Raw genomic sequence first — 21,556 nt, 5'->3', positions numbered from 1 at the left:
TCTTTATTTTCCTTTGTTTAAAAACCTCCAATAGCTTCCGATTAGACTTAGTTAGAATAGAGTCCAAACTCCTTAGCATGACCTAGAATGTTCTACGTGATATTATCTCATCTTTATGAGTTACATAGAACTCATCTCTCATCACTCTCTCTCCCTGGCTTAAACACTCGTATTTTGGTTATTCCTTGAATTCACTGAGCTTGCTCTCACCTCTGTACTCTGTGCTTTCTCTGTCTAGAATGCTTTTTCTCCGGAGCATCATATAATTTCTTCAAGTAACCCTAGGGAGGCTCATCCTGACTGTATTAGTTAGGGTTCTGTCAGAGAACCAGAATCGATAGATAAACAGCCGGTTATTACAAGGAATTAACTTACACAGTTGTGGGAACTGGCTAAGCAAATCCACAATCGCTAGGCCAGGCAGGCAGGAATACAAGATCACAGGCAGTCTGGGCCCTATGAGAATAGGTTGAAGCTTTCATCCACAGGAAGTCAGGGAGGAAAGAACACAAGCCTGAACTTCCTTGCAAGTAAACTTTTCAAAGATTTTGCTCTGAATGTCCCTTTGACAGTAATCAAGTTTAGTTAAAGTATAATCTCAAAAAGGTGAAATCAAGATTCTCAGGCAAATATAAAATGAACATGTGACAAATATTTATTCATTAGTTAATGAGGGAACCAATAATATGTTAAAATATAAAGTATGTTTGCATAGCTGAGTATTTATAGGCAATTTAACAATGGAATGTTAGTGTAAGGTTGCAAAGTTAGGTACAAACTGGTTAATAAAAAAAAACAGGGTAACTATAACTGTTGGAGTTACCGGTTGCACTGGAAAGTAGGAATTTGTATCCCTACTGGACAAAAATCTTCAAGTTAATGTGTAACCACTAAGGTAGGACCTTTAATAGTGAACAAGGAGTTCCACTGATGACCTAACTGCCAGATTAAGCAGATGTTTTCTGAATAATTTGACTATTTTACTTTTTATGTGAAATTTCTCAATTTAAATACCACATGGACCAAACAAAAGATTTCTGTGGTCTGGGTTTGGGCCACAAACTGTCACTTTACAATCTCCGATTAATAGATGTTTAATACATGCTGAATTGTCCGAGGAGGAGCTGACTAATCTCTCGGCTTTCACTTAGGCTCCATGGATTCCCAGAACAAAATGCAAATTAGAACAAAAAGCAAATCAGGATTCTCTGCAGCCTGCCTCGACCTCCAGGAGAGCCTCTGGAGTTCTGTTTGCATTGTGTATCACCCACTGTGCTGCACCTTGAAGGACCAGCCACAGCCACCTAATCCAGGATCAGCCAATCAGATTTTTGCAAGACTTTGGAATCGGGATACTAAGATGCCAGTCCATCTCTGCTGTCACCTGAATAGAGGACATGTAGACTTGGAAATTGTGCGCTTAGAAGCAAGGAAAGCTTGGTTTGCAGAGAGAAGCAGCAACAGACATGCATCATCTGGCAAGATAAGCAGAAGAGCGATTATGAGAACAGTTGCTTAGGTTCCAGATGGCATTCCAGTCCCTTGTCCCAGTGTCTCTCAGGCCCAACTGTTTGGCCGTTGGTATCTATGATAAAAAACAAATCCCTATTCCTTTTCAATTAATTGCCTTATTATTATTACGCTAGCTTGAGAGAGTTTCTATTACTTGCAACCAAGCACTCTCTATAGAGAGGAAAAGGGGGCACTTGGCAGTGCTGCTATACAGGATATCATTTTGCATGGTACAGCCTGGAGGAGCTCCTGTATATTTTTTCTTTATAAATGGACTGGAGTCTAGTGTCAAATAAAACTGTTACATTATAAACACTGAGTTCAGATGATTCAGAATAAAATCAACTGGAAAATAAACAGACTTATATAGACTGCAGAACAAATGTTTATTACTGTTTAATGGGACCAAAGGGGCAACACAAAGCATTGAAAACATCACTGGCTCACAAAAACGGTCACCTTGTTACCTTCTTGGTTGCATTTGTTTATGTCACAAGGCTTCATTCACACCTGAAAACGATACTAATCCAATTCAAGTTCATAACGATTATAAAAGTAAACATTTGTTGGGACAATGTACAATAAATTGCACTTTTCTTAACAAGCATTACATTTACATTTATAGAGTGTACTATACATAATACATGGAATTACGGAAACATCTAATTGGTCAGTGTTTATAGAGGAGTGAGGCTGCTCACTAATGTTTCTTTTGTAGTTAATTAGCACTGTTTGGGCTAATCAACTCCTTTATCCCAGAACCTGTTTTCCTTAGAGGAACTATAGACAAAAATCATACAATTCATAAAAATAGATGGTAGAGAATTTCTACTACCTCCTCGGCAAGGGGAAGGTAGGAGTTGAAAGAAAGGAAGTAGGGCTGACTGAGAAACTTTTTTCCCTCATTTGAACTAAGAATCCATACATTATGCAAAATACCAAAAACAGAGAAACTGATGTAAAAGGCTATTGAGACATCTTGGATTCTGGGACCATCTTCAGCTTTATTCTTGTGCTTTCATGACACCAGAGTCTTGATGCATTTACATCCTTATAATTCAGTTTCCTATATTTTATTCCATATATAATATATAGTTATTAAGTTACATTTTAATGGAAAAGATTTTACATGTTAACTGCCAATAAAAAAGGAAAGTAACTTAAAATGTTCATTTTCTATTCAATGACTTCTTTTTTCTTAAATTTTTCAGAATACCACAAATGATAAACCAGGATGGAGGTGGGGAAAATGGGACGTGCTGACAAAGATGTTTTTAGAGCAGGTAGCAAATTCATTTGGAGATAAGCCTGACATGTATGTAGTCTTTTCGATAGAAGCTGAGAAAGGAACGCCTGCTGACTAGTCAGTAAGCTCTCAGTAAACATCCACTTTTCTCATTACAACTCAAGCTCATCTCCTACTGAGGTGCAGCCCACACTGAAGTGTTCGTTCACTTCAGATAAGGAAATTCCCAAGGTAAAGGGCTCTGGCTTGATTGTAGAAGCCACCAGGACAGAGGAAGGATGTTTTGGAGCCCTAGTTCCAACGTGACTATCACCATGGCAACTAGAGGGCAAGAGAGTTTTACATCTGGTAGTGCCCTAGTAGGAAACAGGCCACTGAAACCTTGTCTGCCCTTCTGTATTTGATGACCATGTGTGTTCAGGTGCACGGTACCTGGGTGTACGAGAGAGGCAGGGATGCTCTATAAAATTCTACCAGACATACACATACACACCGAACAACCAAGTTTGTCCACTCTCACATTTGTCATTGAAGCAAAGAGAATCCGAGCTTTTTAAAGTGTTGTTTTTAAAACTAAGTTATACAATAGAGTTATCTTGGTAAGTAAAGTGTTCTTTCCCAAAGAGAGAAAACGGTATTTCTTAAAAGCTGCTTTTTCCATTAAAAGGGTCCTGAAATCAACCAACCACCTTAGCAGAATAGTTAGTAGATTGATTTCAGCTAAAGAAAAAGAAACTCAGTCCCTTACAATAGTTACATACGTGATTCTTATCCTCAGTAACCAGTCAACCCTGCTTGGGATCTCTCTATTTTGTGTGCCCTAAACTGTATTCTCTTGTTTTTCTCACTTTAGCTAGAAAATGAAGCCATTAGTTATTAACTGGACAATATTTAAAGAAAATAGAATAGGGGCTTGAGAAAAATAAATAATAGTGTAAAGAATGAAAATTTTGAAGAAATGAAGAAAGATAAATATGATTAAATATTCCAACATCTGTACAAAGATGGCTTTTCTACTTTACTGTGGAAATTTAAGAAAGCTAATGAAGAAGACATTGTTAACAGGTGGACGGGAGGACAGACACTGGTTGCATGGAAGGAGAGGCCATAGGCCTATATGACATTCCTGTTAGTGTTTCTGAGAGGCACTCATATACAGAACGTTAGGTAACTGAGAGTTTGGTTTTTGCATTAAATTATGCGTAACTGAATATTAGCCAAATTGTGCCATGGCTCAGGATATGGGAAGCTAGCGAACATATGCGTTGCAAAATTCAGCTTGGTTTCTTTCAGCTTGAAAGAATGCGTTACACAAGATTTTCAAGATGTAAAAGCTAATGAACTCAATAATCAAGTTGCATTTCATTCCTTATTCTGCAGAACTTAATGAAAACAGAAATAATCACTTTTCAGAATGTTGCAAACGTTGGATTTGGGGATGTATCCTTGGAAAAGATGAAAAACACTCAACTACCTGAAAATTTCCTGGATGTTTGGGCTGATTAATCTCTTTTAACAAGAAGTTAAGAGAAGAGTAGCAATTCTCAAATATATATCAAAATAAGTGAAATTAAAACTAGCAGTTAATGCTAGGACGCACAGTGAAGGTGTGGTTTGTGACAATGCTATTATAACAAATTGTATGAATAATCATATCATATACTATATTTTGAATTTTCTTTCTATCTTTACTATTGCAACTGACCCAAAGGTATTGCAGTGAGGAACAGTTTAGATTTATGGTACCAAACATACTCAAGTATGATATGGAACTGGAAAAGAAAAAAAAGCAATAGATTACCATTATAATCTTTAGGAAATTCAAAAGATTGACTTATTAAACGTTTGGAATGTATATACCTGGTGATTTTGCTTAAAGAAAAAATGTAAATAGCTACGAAATTGAACCAGGTCTATAGGTAAGGACCAGGCCTACAGCCATTCTATTTCTCCCTCAACTACCATTAAAGGAAAAGTGTGCAATTTAGGCATTCTGTGGAATGTGCTAATTTTTTGGAAGTGAATAAGAGATCTGTACCGTAGAACTATGATATTCACAAAAACAAAAGAACCTTTTAAATTTAGCTGGCCATTTGATAAGGCAACTTGTACAAGGTTTCTTGGAATCAAAGCATAAAATACCAGAAAGCTAACAAATTATACTAAATGGTTTACAGAAACAAGTACCAAGATGCAATTCTCTGGCCATAATTATACAAAAAAAAAAAAATTAGTTTTTCAAAACCACCATGTAGGGAATGTTACAGTCAACACAGACTCAGAATGCGGGGTTATTTTCCTTTTTTATGAAAAGAATAGTATGATGAAAAATGTCAGAACCAAAAAAAAAAAAAAAATTGGTGTAAGAAAAGGATTATTCAATGAGTGTAACCAAGGGTAACAGCCATAGCAGCTTTATGGGTGGCAGAGGATTCACTTCCGGTGAAGAGGACTTCACTTTTTAGAGTTTACTGACCATTTTAGAGGGAAGGACCCACCAGGAGCTATTTTAGTGCACGCTCCTGAAGCTGAAATGGCTCTTTCTTTATTTTCACTTCCAAGCGAGTGTTGCAACGTATGTATGGCACAGATGAGAATCACTCTGGTGATACAGAGTTTAAGATCCTTTGCAAAGAATATGTTCAACAATAAAGCCAAGGATGAGTATTAGTAAACGTTATTGTACATACCTGACAGTAGTTTGGTTGTAAAAGGACCAAAAGCCTCCAAAATAGCTTAGAAAATGAGAAAATTAGTTTTGCCCTTACCAAAGGATTTCCTGCAAAGATTATTTATATAGACGTGAAATATAATTGAAAGAAATATCTCCACCAACATTTAAACAATAGCTTTCTTTACCTTTCCTAGCGATAAGTATTTCTATAAAGGTTTCAGATTCAATCAAAAATGTTACAAACACATTTGCATCTCTTCCTCTAGGGGTCCCAATGGCACACTTTTAGGAGCTACAGAAATCAGGAAAAGTTGCCTAACATTAAAACTGAGATGAAGTGAAGCTGACCTGTTTCCCATTTCACAACCTTAGCAGGGTTTACAGTATATTAGTGTTTCCTTAGCAGTAAATGTCCCGGGTTCTGTATTCCAGTGTGAACACAATGGCTGAACCTGGGCCTTCCTACATTTCTCTGGTGAAGGCTCCCTAGGACTACAATGCGCAATATCCACTTCTGACCTTCCGTTTTCCAGAACTCACACTGTATTATACTTAGGAACTTGCAATTCCCGAATGGAGTTCTTTAAAGGACCTGTTAGAATACCAGGGCCGAAGTGATTCATTTCATCCTGCATTTATCACAATCTCAGTGCCTTTTATCTGATGTGTATTCTCAATAGCTTATCTTAGTCCATGGTTCTTGGCACTTCATTTCCAGATGTACCCAACAGAAAATGAAATAAACTAATTCTCTTTGGGGACTGTTCAATCCCAGGTCTGTTCTTTCCTTCAGACAGGATTATCGCTATCCAGGGAATCCCTTTCAGGAGGAAACCTGACTGGTCGTGACCGGCCCCACAGTGTGCTTTATCTGAAGAAATCCTGAAAAGTTACGAGGTTTAGGTCTCAAATTTTTTTTTTCTGTGACAAATATCTTCCTATCACTTGAACCTTGGAATAAAAGACATCTCCATTTTTATGTAAAATAAAAATAATTATGAACAGTTAGTTCTAAATACAAAGCATTTAGTTCTGAATTACTTATTTCCAACTAAACATCAGGCATATAAAATAATGCATTATGCTCTGACGGATCTGAACGTGAACTTCCATGAAAAAGCTCGAAAACAGGTATTCAACATAAATCAGGTCAGGTTAAATACCATTCCTTTGAAAGTGTCATACAAGAAAGAGAGCTACTGAAAGATCTGGCTTGCTTTCTGGCCTCCTTTGCTTTCCTTCAAAGGGACACCAGGGAGCGTCCTCCTGGGTTTCCGTCGCTTTGATCGTTGTGCTCTTGTGCTGGGGTGAGGCTGGAACTATGTGCTCTCCTTGGGTGGCTGGGTGGCCTGTGGCGGCGGCAGGGGCTGGGTGCCTGTGGCCGTTTTGATAGAGTTCAGGGTTTTACTAAACCAAGAGTTTTTTGCAGCTTGGATTTCATTCATAAGGGCCCCTCTCTGATGTTCCAGTTCCTAATTAAAGAAAGAGTATCATCTTAGTTTTACAGATGTTTTCTCTCTGCCAAAAAAAATCCAATAGCTTTTTGGAATCCCCAGGTCTGTATAGCCATAGTTTTCCTCCCACAAAGCCCAGGAGAGATTTAATTGGCTTCTTAATGCAAGAAAAAAGTTTTAGAGCTAAAAGAGTTACCACTAAAAACTGGAATCTGTGCTTTCTCTGAATACTGAAATGACACCTTATTTTATCTTTTTCTCCCCCTGCAATTTAGGTGTAGGTTATAACCTGAGATAACATGGTTAAAACCACAAATAAACATAAACGTGGGGAGGGATTGAATTTTTACTGATAGTGTAAGCACAAATGGGTTCTAGTTCCAAACACACGGCCTCTGCCCCTGAGAATGTACAAGGTCCAGCACAGGGGCAGTTAAAGAGCACTAGTGCGGAGCTGCTGGCGCCATGGCAGGACATGGTGATGGGTGAGGACCACTGGTAAGACGGAAATGGGGGACGTCCATCAGAGGCCAGGGCTATTTTTCTAATTATGTTATCCTCCAACATGGAAAGAGATTATGGGGAAACAGATCTGGCAAAATCAGGTACAGATGCAAAGAAGCTCCAAAGAAAAAAACGGGTGTCCGTCAATGTTCAACCATCAGGGGAAGGATAATAGGATTTGACCTTTCATTTCTCAGGATCAGCTACCAAAGTGACCAAGTTCAATGAGAAGACCTTGGCAAAAAAAATGTCAGGGTAAACTAAAAAAGCATATGCTTGGGGCGGCTGGACGGCTCAGTTGGGTAGAGCGCAAGCTCTCAACAACAAGGTTGCCGGTTCAATCCCCACATGGGATGGTGGGCTGCGCCCCTTGCAACTAAAGATTGAAAATAGCAACTGGACTTGGAGCTGAGCTGCGCCTTCCACAACTAACTAGATTGAAGGACAACGACTTGGAGCTGATGGGCTCTGGAGAAACATACTGTTCCTCAATATTCCGCAATAAACAAACAAACAAAAAATATATATGCTTAAGTTCTCACAAGATACAATTTTAATTATTAAAGTTTCATTTAAATCTATGCCTTTATGTTAGTGTTTAAAAATAATGACGTCAATGTGACTATGCAGAACATGTTAGTGGCCAGAAAATATACTGATCAAATATAGTAACATCTATGATTCTGAGCTAGGCAGGTATTTTCTAAAGTCCTAGAATATGCTAGACCATTAACGTTATTATCTCCTGTTGATATTTTATCATGTCACCAACCTGGATTTTACACTTGGCCTCCACCAGCTGCAGTTTGGTTTGTGCCAATTCCAGCTCCATCTCCCTCAGCTGCTTCCGAAGTGAGTCCTTCTCATCGTCCGATTCGATTCCCTGGTCCTCTCTGTTTATGGCTGCTGGTTTCAAAGCGCCCTCCTTGCTGAAAATGTCACTACAGTGTTTACATGCCATCATTTTACCCTGAAAAATCCAAAAGAGAAAACCAACATCAAACTGTATTCCACAGCATAAGTCACTTCCCAAAACAACATAGGATTTGATTTTTATTTAGATGCTGCTTGTTGCCATCAAACGCAGGCCCGTTTCTGAAGGCCATTATTTTTTTGTGCTACAACCAAAATGGTTCTAGTCAGCACAAAACCCAATTATCTAAGACAGGTGCTCCTTTTCCTCCCGATATCTCTAGAGAGACTCTGGGAATAGACAGTATTATTATAGCATCTCTTTGAAATCTGTTCTAGAAAGTTTGGATTACCATTACTTTTGCTAGTTGCCATGCCCCATTCATTATGCTCTGCGTGCAGCACCTCATTTCCTGCTAGAGCTGCCGTGTGAGGCAGTCCTATCATCACCGCCACCTTCTACATGGGGGCTTCTACAGACTCAGAGGTTAAGAAACTTGCCTACAGTAGACTGAGGCCACTCTCATTAACCTAAAGCGACCCTTGCAACAAATAAAGTAGGTGTCCTTTTGTGTGGCTTTACGCAAAGATGATCATTATTCAGGGTAACAAAAGTCCCTCTGGCCTGGATTGCCAATCAGAGCACAATCAGCACCAAACCACAGAAACACTTTTCAAGACAGCAATGCTACTGTTTTCTTAAAATAGCTCCAAAACTAGTTTAGAGAGAAAAGATATTACAGAATCTTTGTATTTGATGTCTTATTGTTACAACAAGCTCAGTATGTCCATAACTGCAACTCTCTTCCTCTCTGCGCGCACGCACACACGTGCACACACACTCACACACACTCACATTCACACACACACACACTCACACACACACACACACACACACACACACACACAGCAACTCTCCCCACGTTTCTGTTGTCATTGCTCATGTCACCACCATTTAGGTCTGAAGACTTTAGTGCCATCTTTTCATTAGCTTCTCCTTCGTTCCATGTTCAGCTGATCACTCCATTCTTCCTCTGACAATGTGCAAGCTCTCTCTCCCTGTCCCCAGCCTGAATCCCTAAAAGTCACCTTTGCCCCCACTGATTTCTTTCTTACCACTTTTCAGAGTTCTGCCTGATTCATGTTCATTAGACACTTAACACATGTAACACTCTCAAGAACCTATGAGAAGAATGGGTCCAGTCCTGGCACAAATCAGCACACAGCAAGTATCTGTTATATATTTACTGTGGACTAAACCAAATGTTAACGTGGTGGCTTTTGATCCGGGTCTGCAATGACTAGAAGTTTACCAAGCTGGGTAAGCAGTTCTATTAGGCTGATACCTATGAAGGAATAAATTAAACTCACAAGAGGGAGGAGGACATTCGGCAGAGAAACACCGTATGCGGAGACACTGGGACTTCAGAGAACTACGGGGAGTTTGAGACAGCTCAAACAGGGAGTGAGCGATGCAACAGTGAGCGGTACGAAGTGAGAAGAGCCCCCCTTGGCCACGTGTAAAGGTCCTTAACCAGAATCCTGACTTTCTCCTGTAGAAAAGTCATTCTTTCACTTCCCCCAGTCCTGTGCTGCTTGTTGGAGATGGAGCAAAGAGCCTCATGAAGCCGCAGTCTGGCAGACATGTGGAAATATTGACACTAAAGTCGGGGAGAGGCTGCAGATTCCAGCCCAACATGCAGCTTCCTTAGTAACAGAACCTCATGTTACTTGGGCTGGAAACATACCCCGTTAAAGGTGCTATTTCCTAGAATCCCTTGAAGCTAGGTGTGGCCATGAAATTAAGTTCTGATACTGTTTCCCTGAAAATAAGACCGGATCTTATATTAATTTTTGCTCCAGAAGATGCATGAGGGCTTATGTTCAGGGGATGTCCTCCTGAAAAATCATGCTAGGGCTTATTTCCCAGTGAGGTCTTATTTTCGGGGAAACACGGTATTTCAGCCTGAGTGTGGTAATGGAACTTCTCAGAAGGCTACTGATAGGCAGCTCACCCAGTTGGAGGTGGGCCTTTCTATCCTTGCTTCTGCCTCTGGCCTAAAATTCTACCCTGGAATGTGGGTGTGACGGTGGAAACCCCAGCTGACAGGTTTGACTTTTAGGTGACGTTGGGGATGGAAGCCCACGCTGACGATATGGACCACTCACAACGGATGAGCTTGGGTCACTGACAAAAAACCAAGGATTTTTCTAGCCCTAGATTTCTTTTACGAGATAATCAACATCATTTGTGTTTAAGCCAGTGTTATTTTGGGTTTTCTATATATGGCCAATCTAATTCTAAATGGATACAGACATTTATATATGGGGTTACTCGTTCTGATTTTAGTGAAAAGGATTAACTGGAAGGCGGAAAGGGATAGAGGAAGGTTACAGGAGGGCGGGAAAATCAGAAGCTATCACATCAAGCCAAATAAGAGATGAAGAAGTAGCACCAGAGAAAGATAAGTAGTATTATGTAAGGACTGAGGGTATGGATTGTAGAGTTTAAGTCCCTGGGTTCAAATCCTGACACTACTGCTTATCAGCTATGTGACCTAAGGAAATGAATTACCTGTTTTGGTAATCATCAGTAAAACAAAGACACAACAAATCAGTAAAAAGAAGATATTATAGTGTCTACCTTCTCAGGTAGTTGTGAGGGTTATATGGGATAATACATGTAAAGCCTTGCAACAGTACATACAGCAATTGTTTAATAAGCATTAGTTGTTCTTTATTCTGGTGAAAACAAGTTCAAATTCCTCTTCCTGAATGTCATGGCCTTTCATTAGGTAACCCCACCTATTGTCCAATAATTTCCTCTGTTCCTTAATACACACTCTAATCACATCAGTCTCCTTCAGGAGATATTGAAATGCTCGTTCCTATTTCTGAGTCTTCACTCACAGTTTCTAACAGAATGGCATGTTTAAATCACTCTAATTGAATTCTACCCATCTTGCGTTAGTCCTACCAGATCCAAAGTCATCTTCGGTCTACAGTTCTTATGGTTTTGTTTTCTCTAACAACTCTGACTGTCACTGTCATTCAACTCATCACTTACATACTTTTGAACTGTTTCCTGAATGTCTCAAGTGCATGTGTGTATAACCAGTTCCTGTAAGAAAATTCTAAGCTCTTTGTCATGCATAATTTCTGTAAAAAACAGAAGTCTAAAAGCTGTGCACATAGTAAATGCTCAATAAAACCTTTATGGACGATCAGTGTAAATCCTTGTTTCATTTTTATTTCTACTAAGATTTCAGTTCAAGACAGTGAACCCTATTAGGCCATGACACTTCATCAGCTGAGTCGTGGTCAGCGTGCCCACAATGTGCAAAGAATGATAAAGGCTTACTAGGAAAAGGGGCAAAGAAAGGGAAGAAAGGAAACCAACATTTTAGCATGTTTGGGGAGGGCGATTGCCAACTCTATCCTCAGTGATAACCTCAGACTGATGTTTCGTAACAGGAAGTAAGCAACAAAGTCAGAATAAGATTCATATTTTCAGTTCTCATGTCTCAGATTTTCAGGTTGTAACTTATGAAAACATGCATTTATTGTGTGCCAAGGCCTATAAGCTAAGTATTTTATATATATTATCTTATTTAATCTTCAAAATGACCTTCTGAGGCAGGTACTGTTATTTCTATCTTACAGAATACAAAATAAAGCTTAGAGAGGTTAAATAATGTGTGCAAGTTGTTAAATTATATGCTAAAGTGCCTAGGATGCATTTATTTACTAGTATCAAACCTGAATACATTCAAACAGAATTATGTCAGGTTTCCAGAACACTGGTCCCAAGAATTGGTTGTGCTAACATTGCTTCTTAAGAAGCCAGTCCATTTGGTTTACTGCTGTTTCCCTGAATAAGCAATTGCTTTTCTCAAGTAATGAGTTTTGCCACTAGGGGGCAGCGTATAAATAAATGCTACAAGTTGGGTTTTTTTTTTTTTTTTTTTTTTTTTTTTTTTAAAATAAACCTCTAAAAAATTGGAGGAAAAGTCAGTTACCCAACATGGGTTTTCCAGGCAAGTTCCAGATTACCCATCGTGTTTACTGTTCAAGAGAGTGATGGCATGACCCCACTGGGTCGCACACGGAAGTGTCAATTCAGGCACAGTTGGGATGCAGGCTGCTGAAGGCTCCAGGTTTCCACCACCCAGAAAGTTCCAGGCCTCCTGTGACAACGCTGAAATCCTGCTACCTGCCTCGGACAGTCCGTAAGATTCATGGGAACATAACCTTTCAGCTGGCAGGGAAGAGGATCACACCCCAGTTACAGTTACGAGAGATACTATTCTCCTTAATTCCTTTAGAACAAAAGGGTGGGGAGGGGGTGTGATGTCTACACCCGTCGTGCCTGTGGGGCATCCTCATATATTGGGGTCTTCCTATCAGGTGCTCACTTAAGACTGTGACTCTGGAAGAAATTCTACGACAGAACGATTGCACTCTCCTCACCTTCACCACTTCCAGTTCCTCCTTGCTGGCTGCTTGCTGCTTCTCCAGTCTGGTGCTTAACTGGGAACAGATCTAAGGGAAATAAATGAGTTTCTTTATTGGAAAATAGAATGACTCTTGCAGCACGTGTACATAACTACGTATCAGCTCATATTACTCACATTTCTGATGCTAGAAGAAAGTTTGCAAATGAATTAGCACTGTAAACGCCTGTCTTTTCTGCAGTGAGCAGAAAGCCTGGGTGTGCCCCATGTGTGAAGCACACCTGTATCTTAATTCTTAGAAAAACACACGGAATAGATTTGATTTCTTTCTGTCACCAGCCTTCATGACTGGTTCCAGAGAATCCCTGTCCTCACTTTTGTAATCAACTGTAGTCTTTGCTGAGTATCTACTTTGTGCAAAGTTCTATGCTGGGAATCTGATGAAAAGAATTGTGAACCAGAAACAGACAGCCACAGAAAGAGTCTCTGTTTTCAACTATAAAAGTTTCCTTATGAAGTGGCAGAGTGAATACGACAAAGGTAAAATGACCAGAAAATAATAAAGACTAAAACTCTTATCAAGCGATTTCAACATAGCAAAAAAGGAAAAGCCAGGAAATCCAGCTTTACTACTTTCTAAGGACACAATTGTCCTTCGGCAAACTCACTAATCTTTCTAAGCTTCAGTTTCCTCACCAAAAAGCGTTGTGCTGTGATAATCAATGGGAAAAAAAAAATGTATGCAAAGGGTTTAGTACAGCACCTGGCTGATAAGCGCTCGTTAAATAAAACCTCATTATTATTGATGCTGAAATAAGGTGCTAACCAGTACCAGAACAGGTAGAAGTTAAGTGCTTTCAAAGCTAGAAACATTTTTTAAAAACACTGGAAATTCAACTCTTGTTGAATTTGAGTGAAATACGAATATTTTATTTTTAAGAAATGAGGTAAAAGAGTTAGGGGATGTCAAATTTTAAAGCGCAATTTGGACTAAAAACATAAAAGATCTACCTCTATTATCAAAACAGACATTTACAAAAAATCCCAGTTTACTCAAATATAGTTCTAGAGACCAGGGCCTGCTTGTTAAGTTCAGTCTCCAGTTTCTCCAGATCCAAGCCTGGAAACGATAAATAGACCTGTATTAGGCGATGTTAAAAAGGAGCAACCTCCCTAAATAATTCTGACAAACCATATCCCCTTTTACATAAACCAAACATTCTGAAATATAGCCAATAATAGCCAATTCCAACTAGAGAATGCATTTAGATCATGTTTTATGTCCTAATTATCTTCAAACAGATGGGTCTGTTGCCTTTTACATTGCTGGAGGTACTTGCCAGAAAATATTCCAGAATAGTCCCAAGCACTGCTATTTGAAGAGTGCTGCATATGGCGGCCACCCATGGCCTAACATGGCGACAAAAAAAAAAAAAAAGCATTTGCAGTGATGGCAAGTTCCACAGTACACGATCTTCAATGCTCCTTGCATTGGTTAAGGTCTAACCATCCCCTCTCCTACTTACCCAAATTCAAAATCTCAGGAGCACTTTCAATGTTTTCCTTTGTTCTAGCAAAAAATGACGATTTTTGTGTCTCCCTTTTTTCTGTTTTCATGGCTACTTATTTTAGCTCAGGGCCCTATTTTTTCTCACCTGGACTCTGTCTGTCTCTCTGCCTGTGGACCTCCACACATGGTTACATTTCTCACTGGGGCAGAGTAGTGCCTGGTTATGCCACTGTCCTGCTCAAACATTCCTACTACAACCAGAATTAAATCCAAAGTCCTTAGCCTATCCGGGAAGACCTTCCTTGCACTGGGCCCCCGCTCACCGATGCTTCTCTTTTATACTTGAAACCTTCTGCCACATGGAACGATGTCTGTTCACTAACCTACCTCTACGCCATCGCACGTGCTGTTCCCCCTTTCCACCATCTGCATCCTCTCCTTCTCCTGTTTATAGCCCCACATCTCACGTAGCCTTTGACGAGCTCAAATCAATCCTTCTCCAGGAAGGGTTTCCTCATTTCCTATAGGTGATACGCTCCCCTTCCTCTTCTTCACGCCCAGGTAGTAGGTATCTCCCTCTTACAAGGCCACATAGCCATGTGGGAAAACGAGTTCCCACATTCTGTACTGTGGCAGCAGAGGACACAGTGATCCCCTAACTATTGCCACTTAATACAATCACTAAACTTTAGGCCAATATTACTAGTGTGATCTACAGGAAATGAGCTTCTGAGCAGGGCAGACAGGATCCCCTGGTAAAAATAAGGTTTCTCCTTCCTCTAAGTGTCCCAAACATTATAAACAAACTAGACTGTTTTGCTCAAATAAACCTCCCATGTTATCAGCAAGCATGTCCAGCCATGTCAGTTCCAGAGGAGAAAATTTGCCACCAATTTTAGTGAATGCAGTGTCGCCGTTGTTCTGGAAACTGTAAAACCAAAATGTTTTTTCCCAAAGAAAAACAACAACAATAATTACTTTTATAGCGAAAAAAACCACAGTGGCATATTACCTGTTTATACTCAGCAATGATAGCTGTCGTCTTCTTTATTTCATATTCTGCCTTCTCTAGCTGTTTCCTGAAGACTTCTTTTAGCTAGAAAGAGTGAGAAACATCAAGACTCAGTCAAAATCTTAATAATAAATTTCCACAAACATCTCAATTCCAGTATGCCCGAATCACAGCCAACGACAAGGTAAACACTATAACTCTATAAATTCTCCTCCCTGAAGTGACATCTTGGGTCATTTGAAAAACCTAATCATCTCTGGAGATATAGAAATCGTATTATCTTTCTTGTAATGTATAAGACATGAGCAATCCTGTTACAAAAGTGCTTACGCTTACTGCTTACTTTATAAATCTATTATTAACAATTCATTCAGAAGCTACCTTTATCCTTCTGAGAGTCTGAAACAAATATCACAGCAACGTTGCAGGTACCCTTATTAGAAATGTTATAAATTACAGAAAAAACATTTAGGCCTTCCGTTCAGTCCCCCACCATCACTGACTGCCCTTACTTCTCTGAAGGGAGGAACGAGGCTCTGGAACTGTAGTCAGAAAAAGACGGAGAAAGATAGAGCTCTTGAGGTCTGGAGACTTCAGGAAAGAGTGACTTTAGAAGGAGCTCAGGTGACACACAATGCAGGTACTTGTTATAGTCACAGAAATAGTAAATTACGAATGCTAAACTTAAAATCAGTTATCTTTATAGCCTGGTAGCTCTAGAATTCTAGGTATAAGGGGAGGCAGAGATGATCAAAAAGGTCAGATGCCAAAACATAGAAAGAATTCAATTCCTCCAAGTTGTTGACCAAACAAACAAACAAACAAAAAACTGGGGGGAAAAAAGCCTGGTTAATCTAGTAAATAATCAGAATAGACAGAGGACTCTGCATTGCAGCATCCCTAGTTATGAATGGGCTATAATCTGTACTTGCTAATTCACAAATTAGTACAATTTATAATCGGACTCATATGATTAGAAGATTTCTGAATTTCTTCACATTTGCTACATTCTAAAATTCTAGAAGAAATTTGTAGGTTATACTGATTCAAACTTAGTCTCTATTCTCTCTCTTACATAATTTAAGGACGTAAGCCATAGCCTTCTCACCTCCCGTGATAGGGTCCCACAGACTTCAGGACGGACTTACATGGCTGCCAGGCTTTGAGCAAGTGTCACTTAACTCTCTAAGCCATAGCTTCCTCATCTAACAAAGCTCACGAGGGTATCATACGATTACAACAGGACACACACACACACACACACACACACACACACACACACAGAAGAAGCATGAATGAAATTCATTTGCTAATAGCTTCATTCTTTATCTGAGGTCCTGAAGTGAGCCCCCCAAAAGCAGGAGGTAAAAGAAAAACCAAAACCCATAAAAAGCCTAGATCAAACTGGATAATCAGCCCCTCAAATATTGTGAGAGTGTTAAAAAAAAAAATATATATATATATATATATATATGTATAAAAAATCTTGGTCCACAGTAAATGCCAAAATCATTTTATCATGTTCAAAAAAAATCATGGAACACTTTTTGTAAACCCTGGAAGGTGCTAAATGATACATCCCCTCAATGAGTAACTTCACTGGAAACTTTTCTGCTTGGATGTTGGTCTTTAAAAGGCTTTGTGTTCCGTTTATATTTAGCATCATAATGTGAGGATGAAACTCATTAAAATAAATGAGTTAATCGTGGCTGACCATGACTGGCAGAGATGGAGACCACCAGGGAAGCCACCTGCTCTGCCCCTGGAAAGCCGGAAGCGTTGACATTTGGGGCGGAAAGACCCTTCTTGTCACCTATTCAGGGCTCTTGCAATGGTGGTGTCTTCCAGCTGATTAGCCTTATAGCTCACAGAAGACGGCAGGGTGGTCTTGTATGAGCTAGGAGGCTAATAAGTTCAAGGCTGCTTCCCAGGGGATAAGGTTTGAGAGCCCTGCCAGAGTGTTGGCACTTCTTCTTCTAAGGCATGAATCAGGAAAATTAAGCATAGCTGACTGAGGCAACTCCCAGCCGAGATTTCTGTGGGCTTTCAGCTTAACAGTCCTCATAAACAATTTCAGAGAAGTCAATTATGTTGGAGATACGACACGAAATGTGCAGATTTCTCAAAGCTCTTGGATCATCATCCAAAGTTACTAAACTTAGAGAAAACTTGACACTGTTGCTAGACATCTCAGTAAAGGCAAATTCCTAAAAGCTGTTCAAGGGTGGAAACGCTGCCTCCTCTTCTAACACCTTCAAAAGAAATGTCAGGACTCAGTGCTCCTCACGTGTCCTGCTTCCACATCACCCTTGATTACGAATAAACGCATTTCTTGTTTATAGTATTGGTCAGCTCCCTACACCTGCGTCATATACCTGTGTAAAAAAAAGCCCGCCCATGCCTTTTACCTGGGCGGTCTCTTCCTCCTGCTTCCTCTTCTCTTCTTCAGTCTCTACCAGCCTCTGTTTGGTCAGGAGGAGCTCCTTATTCAGCACATCGGCCTTGTCTTCTGCCTGTCATCAGAGCACGTGGGTCACAAAGAAGGTAGGAACATGTGTGTGGCTTTCCTCCACGCTCCAATGGTTTTGTTCCAGCATCGCCAGAGCCACTCTTTCCCCTCCCAGCTCACCCCGGGGGCGGCTGCTTTCACTGAATTCCAACTACATAGCAGGCCCTCGGCACACCTTCTCTCTAAGCCTCAAAACAATACTTGTTTTACAGATAATCACAGTGAGGTTTGCAGAGATCAAACCGGAGACACACACGTGATATGAGAGCCATGAGCTGAATTCAGATGTGAACGGCCATCAGAGCCCACGCTCTTTCTAAAGGTTTCTTACCCATTTTCAGATGTCACAGTGGCAGTCGCTCTGAGACTGTGCAGACGGGTTGGATGAAGGGGTGCAGCCCTCTATGGAAGCTTCTAACTGGTAGTGAGTGGGGCTCAATTCAGAGAGGGTCAGCAGACAGGTGGAAACAGGTGAGAAAATTCAAAGACCGAGCCCCACAGGGGGACTCACACAGGACAAGGAGCAGAGGAGGGAGAAGTGAAGACCGAAACCCTATGGTAGAGCTAGCCACGAGGAAAACTGAAATAAGGAGCAGCAATCCAAACAGAAATGACCGTATTTCTAGAATGGTCAAGGAAGGATCAGACGAGTACTCTGGTCTTACCTTGCATACAGAGCCAAACTTAACAATGAAAGCATTCAGTGTATGTCTAACTTAGTCTGTTTTACACTCTACAGCCCTTACCTCACCCGTTAGGTGGCAGCTTCAAGTTCACATCTGCAGGGAGCATGGCCTGAGCCCTGCCCCACACGGCCCCATCTAAATTAGTTCCTCTGCTTAAATCTTTCATATTTCCCTTGACAGCACTTAGCACCATCTGTAATGATGAATTACGTGTGACTTGTCTTGCCCACTAGACTTTAAGCTCTGGGGGCAGGAACCACATCTCTTTGGGGCATCACTCTAGCCCCAGAAGCAAGCCCAGCACCAAGGACAGAGTGGGTACGCCATCAGTATTTGGTGAATGAATGGCTGTGGCTCTGAGTCACTGCAGAAGCAGACTCTGTGAAGTGAAGGTGGTAGCGGGCCACAGATGAGCTCAGCACAGAAAACCACAGGCGCAGAGGAGAAGCAGCTCTCCCTGGCTGGCAGCAGCAAAAAGTTATCCAAGTAATCGTGAAAACTGGCCAGGTGGCCTCCTGTCTGTTTTGCCATATCTCCTACATGTCCAGATGGCCAGGCCAGCAGTCTGTTGGGTACTGGAAAAGACACTGCACTCACTGTTCTCACTGTCTTAATAGTCCCCACGTCCCATGTCCCAGGGGTTATAACTGTTTTCAGATCATTTGGAACTGCCAGGTAGTTAAGGAGAAAAAGTCCCTTTTAAAGACTCTAAAATTTGCTCAGATACATTACATTTTTAGGGGGGAGGCGGAGAAGTGGAATTATGCAGCCAAAGAAGATCTTAAAATTGCAGATGGACCTCAAAAAATGCAACAGATATGTTGCAAGTTAAGTTTTCATAAATTGTAAGATATTTGACATAGATTATGGAAACTCAAAACTGTGACTTCTAGAGCTGCAAGCCAGACGGCAGAAGCTACCCACAAAGCCGGGGGACCCTCCTCAAGGTCTCAGGCAGAGGGTCCTTGAACGGCGAATCAATAAGCTGATCCTTTCAGTGTTCCTAAAAATCTAACCAAATCTCCCTATAACTCCAACCACTGGTTCAAGTTCAACACGAGGAAATCTGAGCAACAGTCCTGCTACTAAAGAAGATTAAAATTTAACCTCCTCTTATAGCAATTTCCATCTTGTGAAATTTATAATGTATACTGTGGCACTCTGGAATAACTTATTTCCAAGTTTGGTTTCTTGAAGGGAGATTCACGGCCATATTTTAGCCTTTTATAAACTTCTGAAGAGTCAATGCTATCATCCTGACATTCAGTAACAAGCTTCTTAAATCCTGCAGCGTATCTAGACATTTTACAGTTTTTGGAAATGTCTATAAGCAAAGGAAAATAAAACCACTTCCCTGAGGAAATCTTGAATGGACACCTAAATACTTCTGATAAGAGGACCTACTCTTTTAATTTCATGTTTTCTGCTGCACATTCTTCACTAGGTCAAGCTAAGCAAGCTGACTCTTTCTGTTGTTATCAGATCTGACATCTGCAGACACTTCTGTGGGACCAGTATGAAGAAGTTCCAGAGTTTTTCAGGAAGCTTCATCTGAAGTTTCTCCTCTATGTTAAACAGTGAAGGAGGAGTGATTCTTCTCGTCAAAATAGGGCCAGATCTGAAACAACCTGGTTTTCCCTCTAAAAACAATCTTCCAGGTCTTTGTACAGCCAATCTCTACACCTCATTTAAGTAGAAATCATCTTTCATGTTAAATGAATCTCTAGGAATATAATACTAAACAGATAGATACTTAGATTCTATCTTTGAACCCAAATTCTAAAACCTTCACCATCATTTCATAAAACTGAGTGAACCCTTGTTATTATTAAGTCTTCAAGTCACTTACCCGTATCTTAAAACGCCTTATTGATACTGAAATTTCCAATTGCTCACTAAAGCTTTTACGACATGTACGTGCGAGAAACGACACTGCAATATGTGATTTAGTCATGAATCAACCGGTAACCTGATCAAAAGGCTCAGCTGTAACATCAGGATAAGGATCTATCAGAAACGGTTTGTCAAAAAACGAGCCAAGTCAGCTGTTCCACTTAAAACACAATAAACGAATTTGCCACTTATTGCAGATAGCTTCTGTTCTAACACAGGACGTGCCGTGGTGAGATGGGACGTTGGCACAGTCTTGGGTAGCACAAGACTGGTTCTTTCTGTCTCTTCTTTCTGTTCTTGGGGAACTGGAAGGGACAGGACGGGCTGAGAGCAGGTAGCAGCAGAAACTGATGTGGAGATGCTGTATCTTTTTACATTTCTAATCACTGAGAAACCCTTAATTAAAAGGAGTCTGAGGGAGGGTGACTGTCATAACAGAAGGCTCTGTTTGAGAGAAAAACTAGGAGCCTTTGATGCCCAGGAAGCCTGAAGCCAATAGTGAAATGACAAGGGTAAGGAGTAATTTATTTCCAAAAAGTACCCAATTACCTAATTAGTGTTTGTTTGCTTTTTATGTCATTTCAAATATAATCTGCTTTCATGTTCGTTTAATGTTTGCCAAAGTTTTGCTATTTTAATTAAGAGATTTGATTTTGATAAACTGGGAATGGAAAAATACCAGCCGAACTGCGTGAAGGCAGGCAAAGCCAGTCCATTCTGGTCGCTCTCAGGCGAGTGCCCTTCCTGGAAGCTGGAGGGCCAGGTCACCTAAACCACAAGACAGAGTGTTGATAGGTGAATTAGCCCTGCTCAAGCAGAAACTGCAAAATCAGGTATTAGGAGATATGCATGACTGGGCAATTTTTATTCTTTCATCTAGATAACAAGATTCAAAAGGCAGGGGCCAGACCTTATTTACTTCTTTAAAAAGGCACAGAAAGAGAGGCATGATGGGAGGAAATAAGAGTGAGAAGAAATATACGAAGGACTCTTTTCTTCAGGGACTGACCTAGTATTTACGTGAGGTAGCTAAGTTTGCAATAATCAATTATTTCAGGAGTACCCACATAGCAGTCTTTCCAGACTAATCCGTAAAATGGATTTTCTTGGAAAAACTTTACATATTTTTAAATAATATATTTTTATAGTTATTTTTATTTTTAAATAATATATCTATTTAAATACATATA

General features: G+C 40.3%; 1 protein-coding gene across 4 annotated transcripts in view; it reads right to left on the bottom strand.

Moving 5' to 3' along the window:
* Positions 1 to 4,961: 4,961 nt before the first annotated feature.
* Positions 4,962 to 21,556, bottom strand: part of RABGAP1L (RAB GTPase activating protein 1 like) — a 434,187-nt gene continuing 417,592 nt past the window's right edge. For all 4 annotated transcript variants that reach the window (XM_033093083.1, XM_033093085.1, XM_033093087.1 and 1 more), the window contains 5 exons: positions 17,687 to 17,791; positions 15,279 to 15,362; positions 12,773 to 12,844; positions 8,163 to 8,360; positions 4,962 to 6,904 (listed from right to left, as the gene is read on the bottom strand). In XM_033093083.1, coding sequence (XP_032948974.1) covers positions 6,752 to 6,904; positions 8,163 to 8,360; positions 12,773 to 12,844; positions 15,279 to 15,362; positions 17,687 to 17,791 — 612 coding nt within the window. In that variant the 3' untranslated portion in view covers positions 4,962 to 6,751. The remainder of the gene's footprint in view (positions 6,905 to 8,162; positions 8,361 to 12,772; positions 12,845 to 15,278; positions 15,363 to 17,686; positions 17,792 to 21,556) is intronic.

The sequence above is a fragment of the Rhinolophus ferrumequinum genome, chromosome 22, assembly GCF_004115265.2.
Source record: "Rhinolophus ferrumequinum isolate MPI-CBG mRhiFer1 chromosome 22, mRhiFer1_v1.p, whole genome shotgun sequence".
NCBI classification, from domain to species: Eukaryota; Metazoa; Chordata; class Mammalia; order Chiroptera; family Rhinolophidae; genus Rhinolophus; species Rhinolophus ferrumequinum.
The sequence above is the reverse complement of the archived record's forward strand: the minus strand, read 5'-3'. Positions and strand labels throughout refer to the sequence as shown.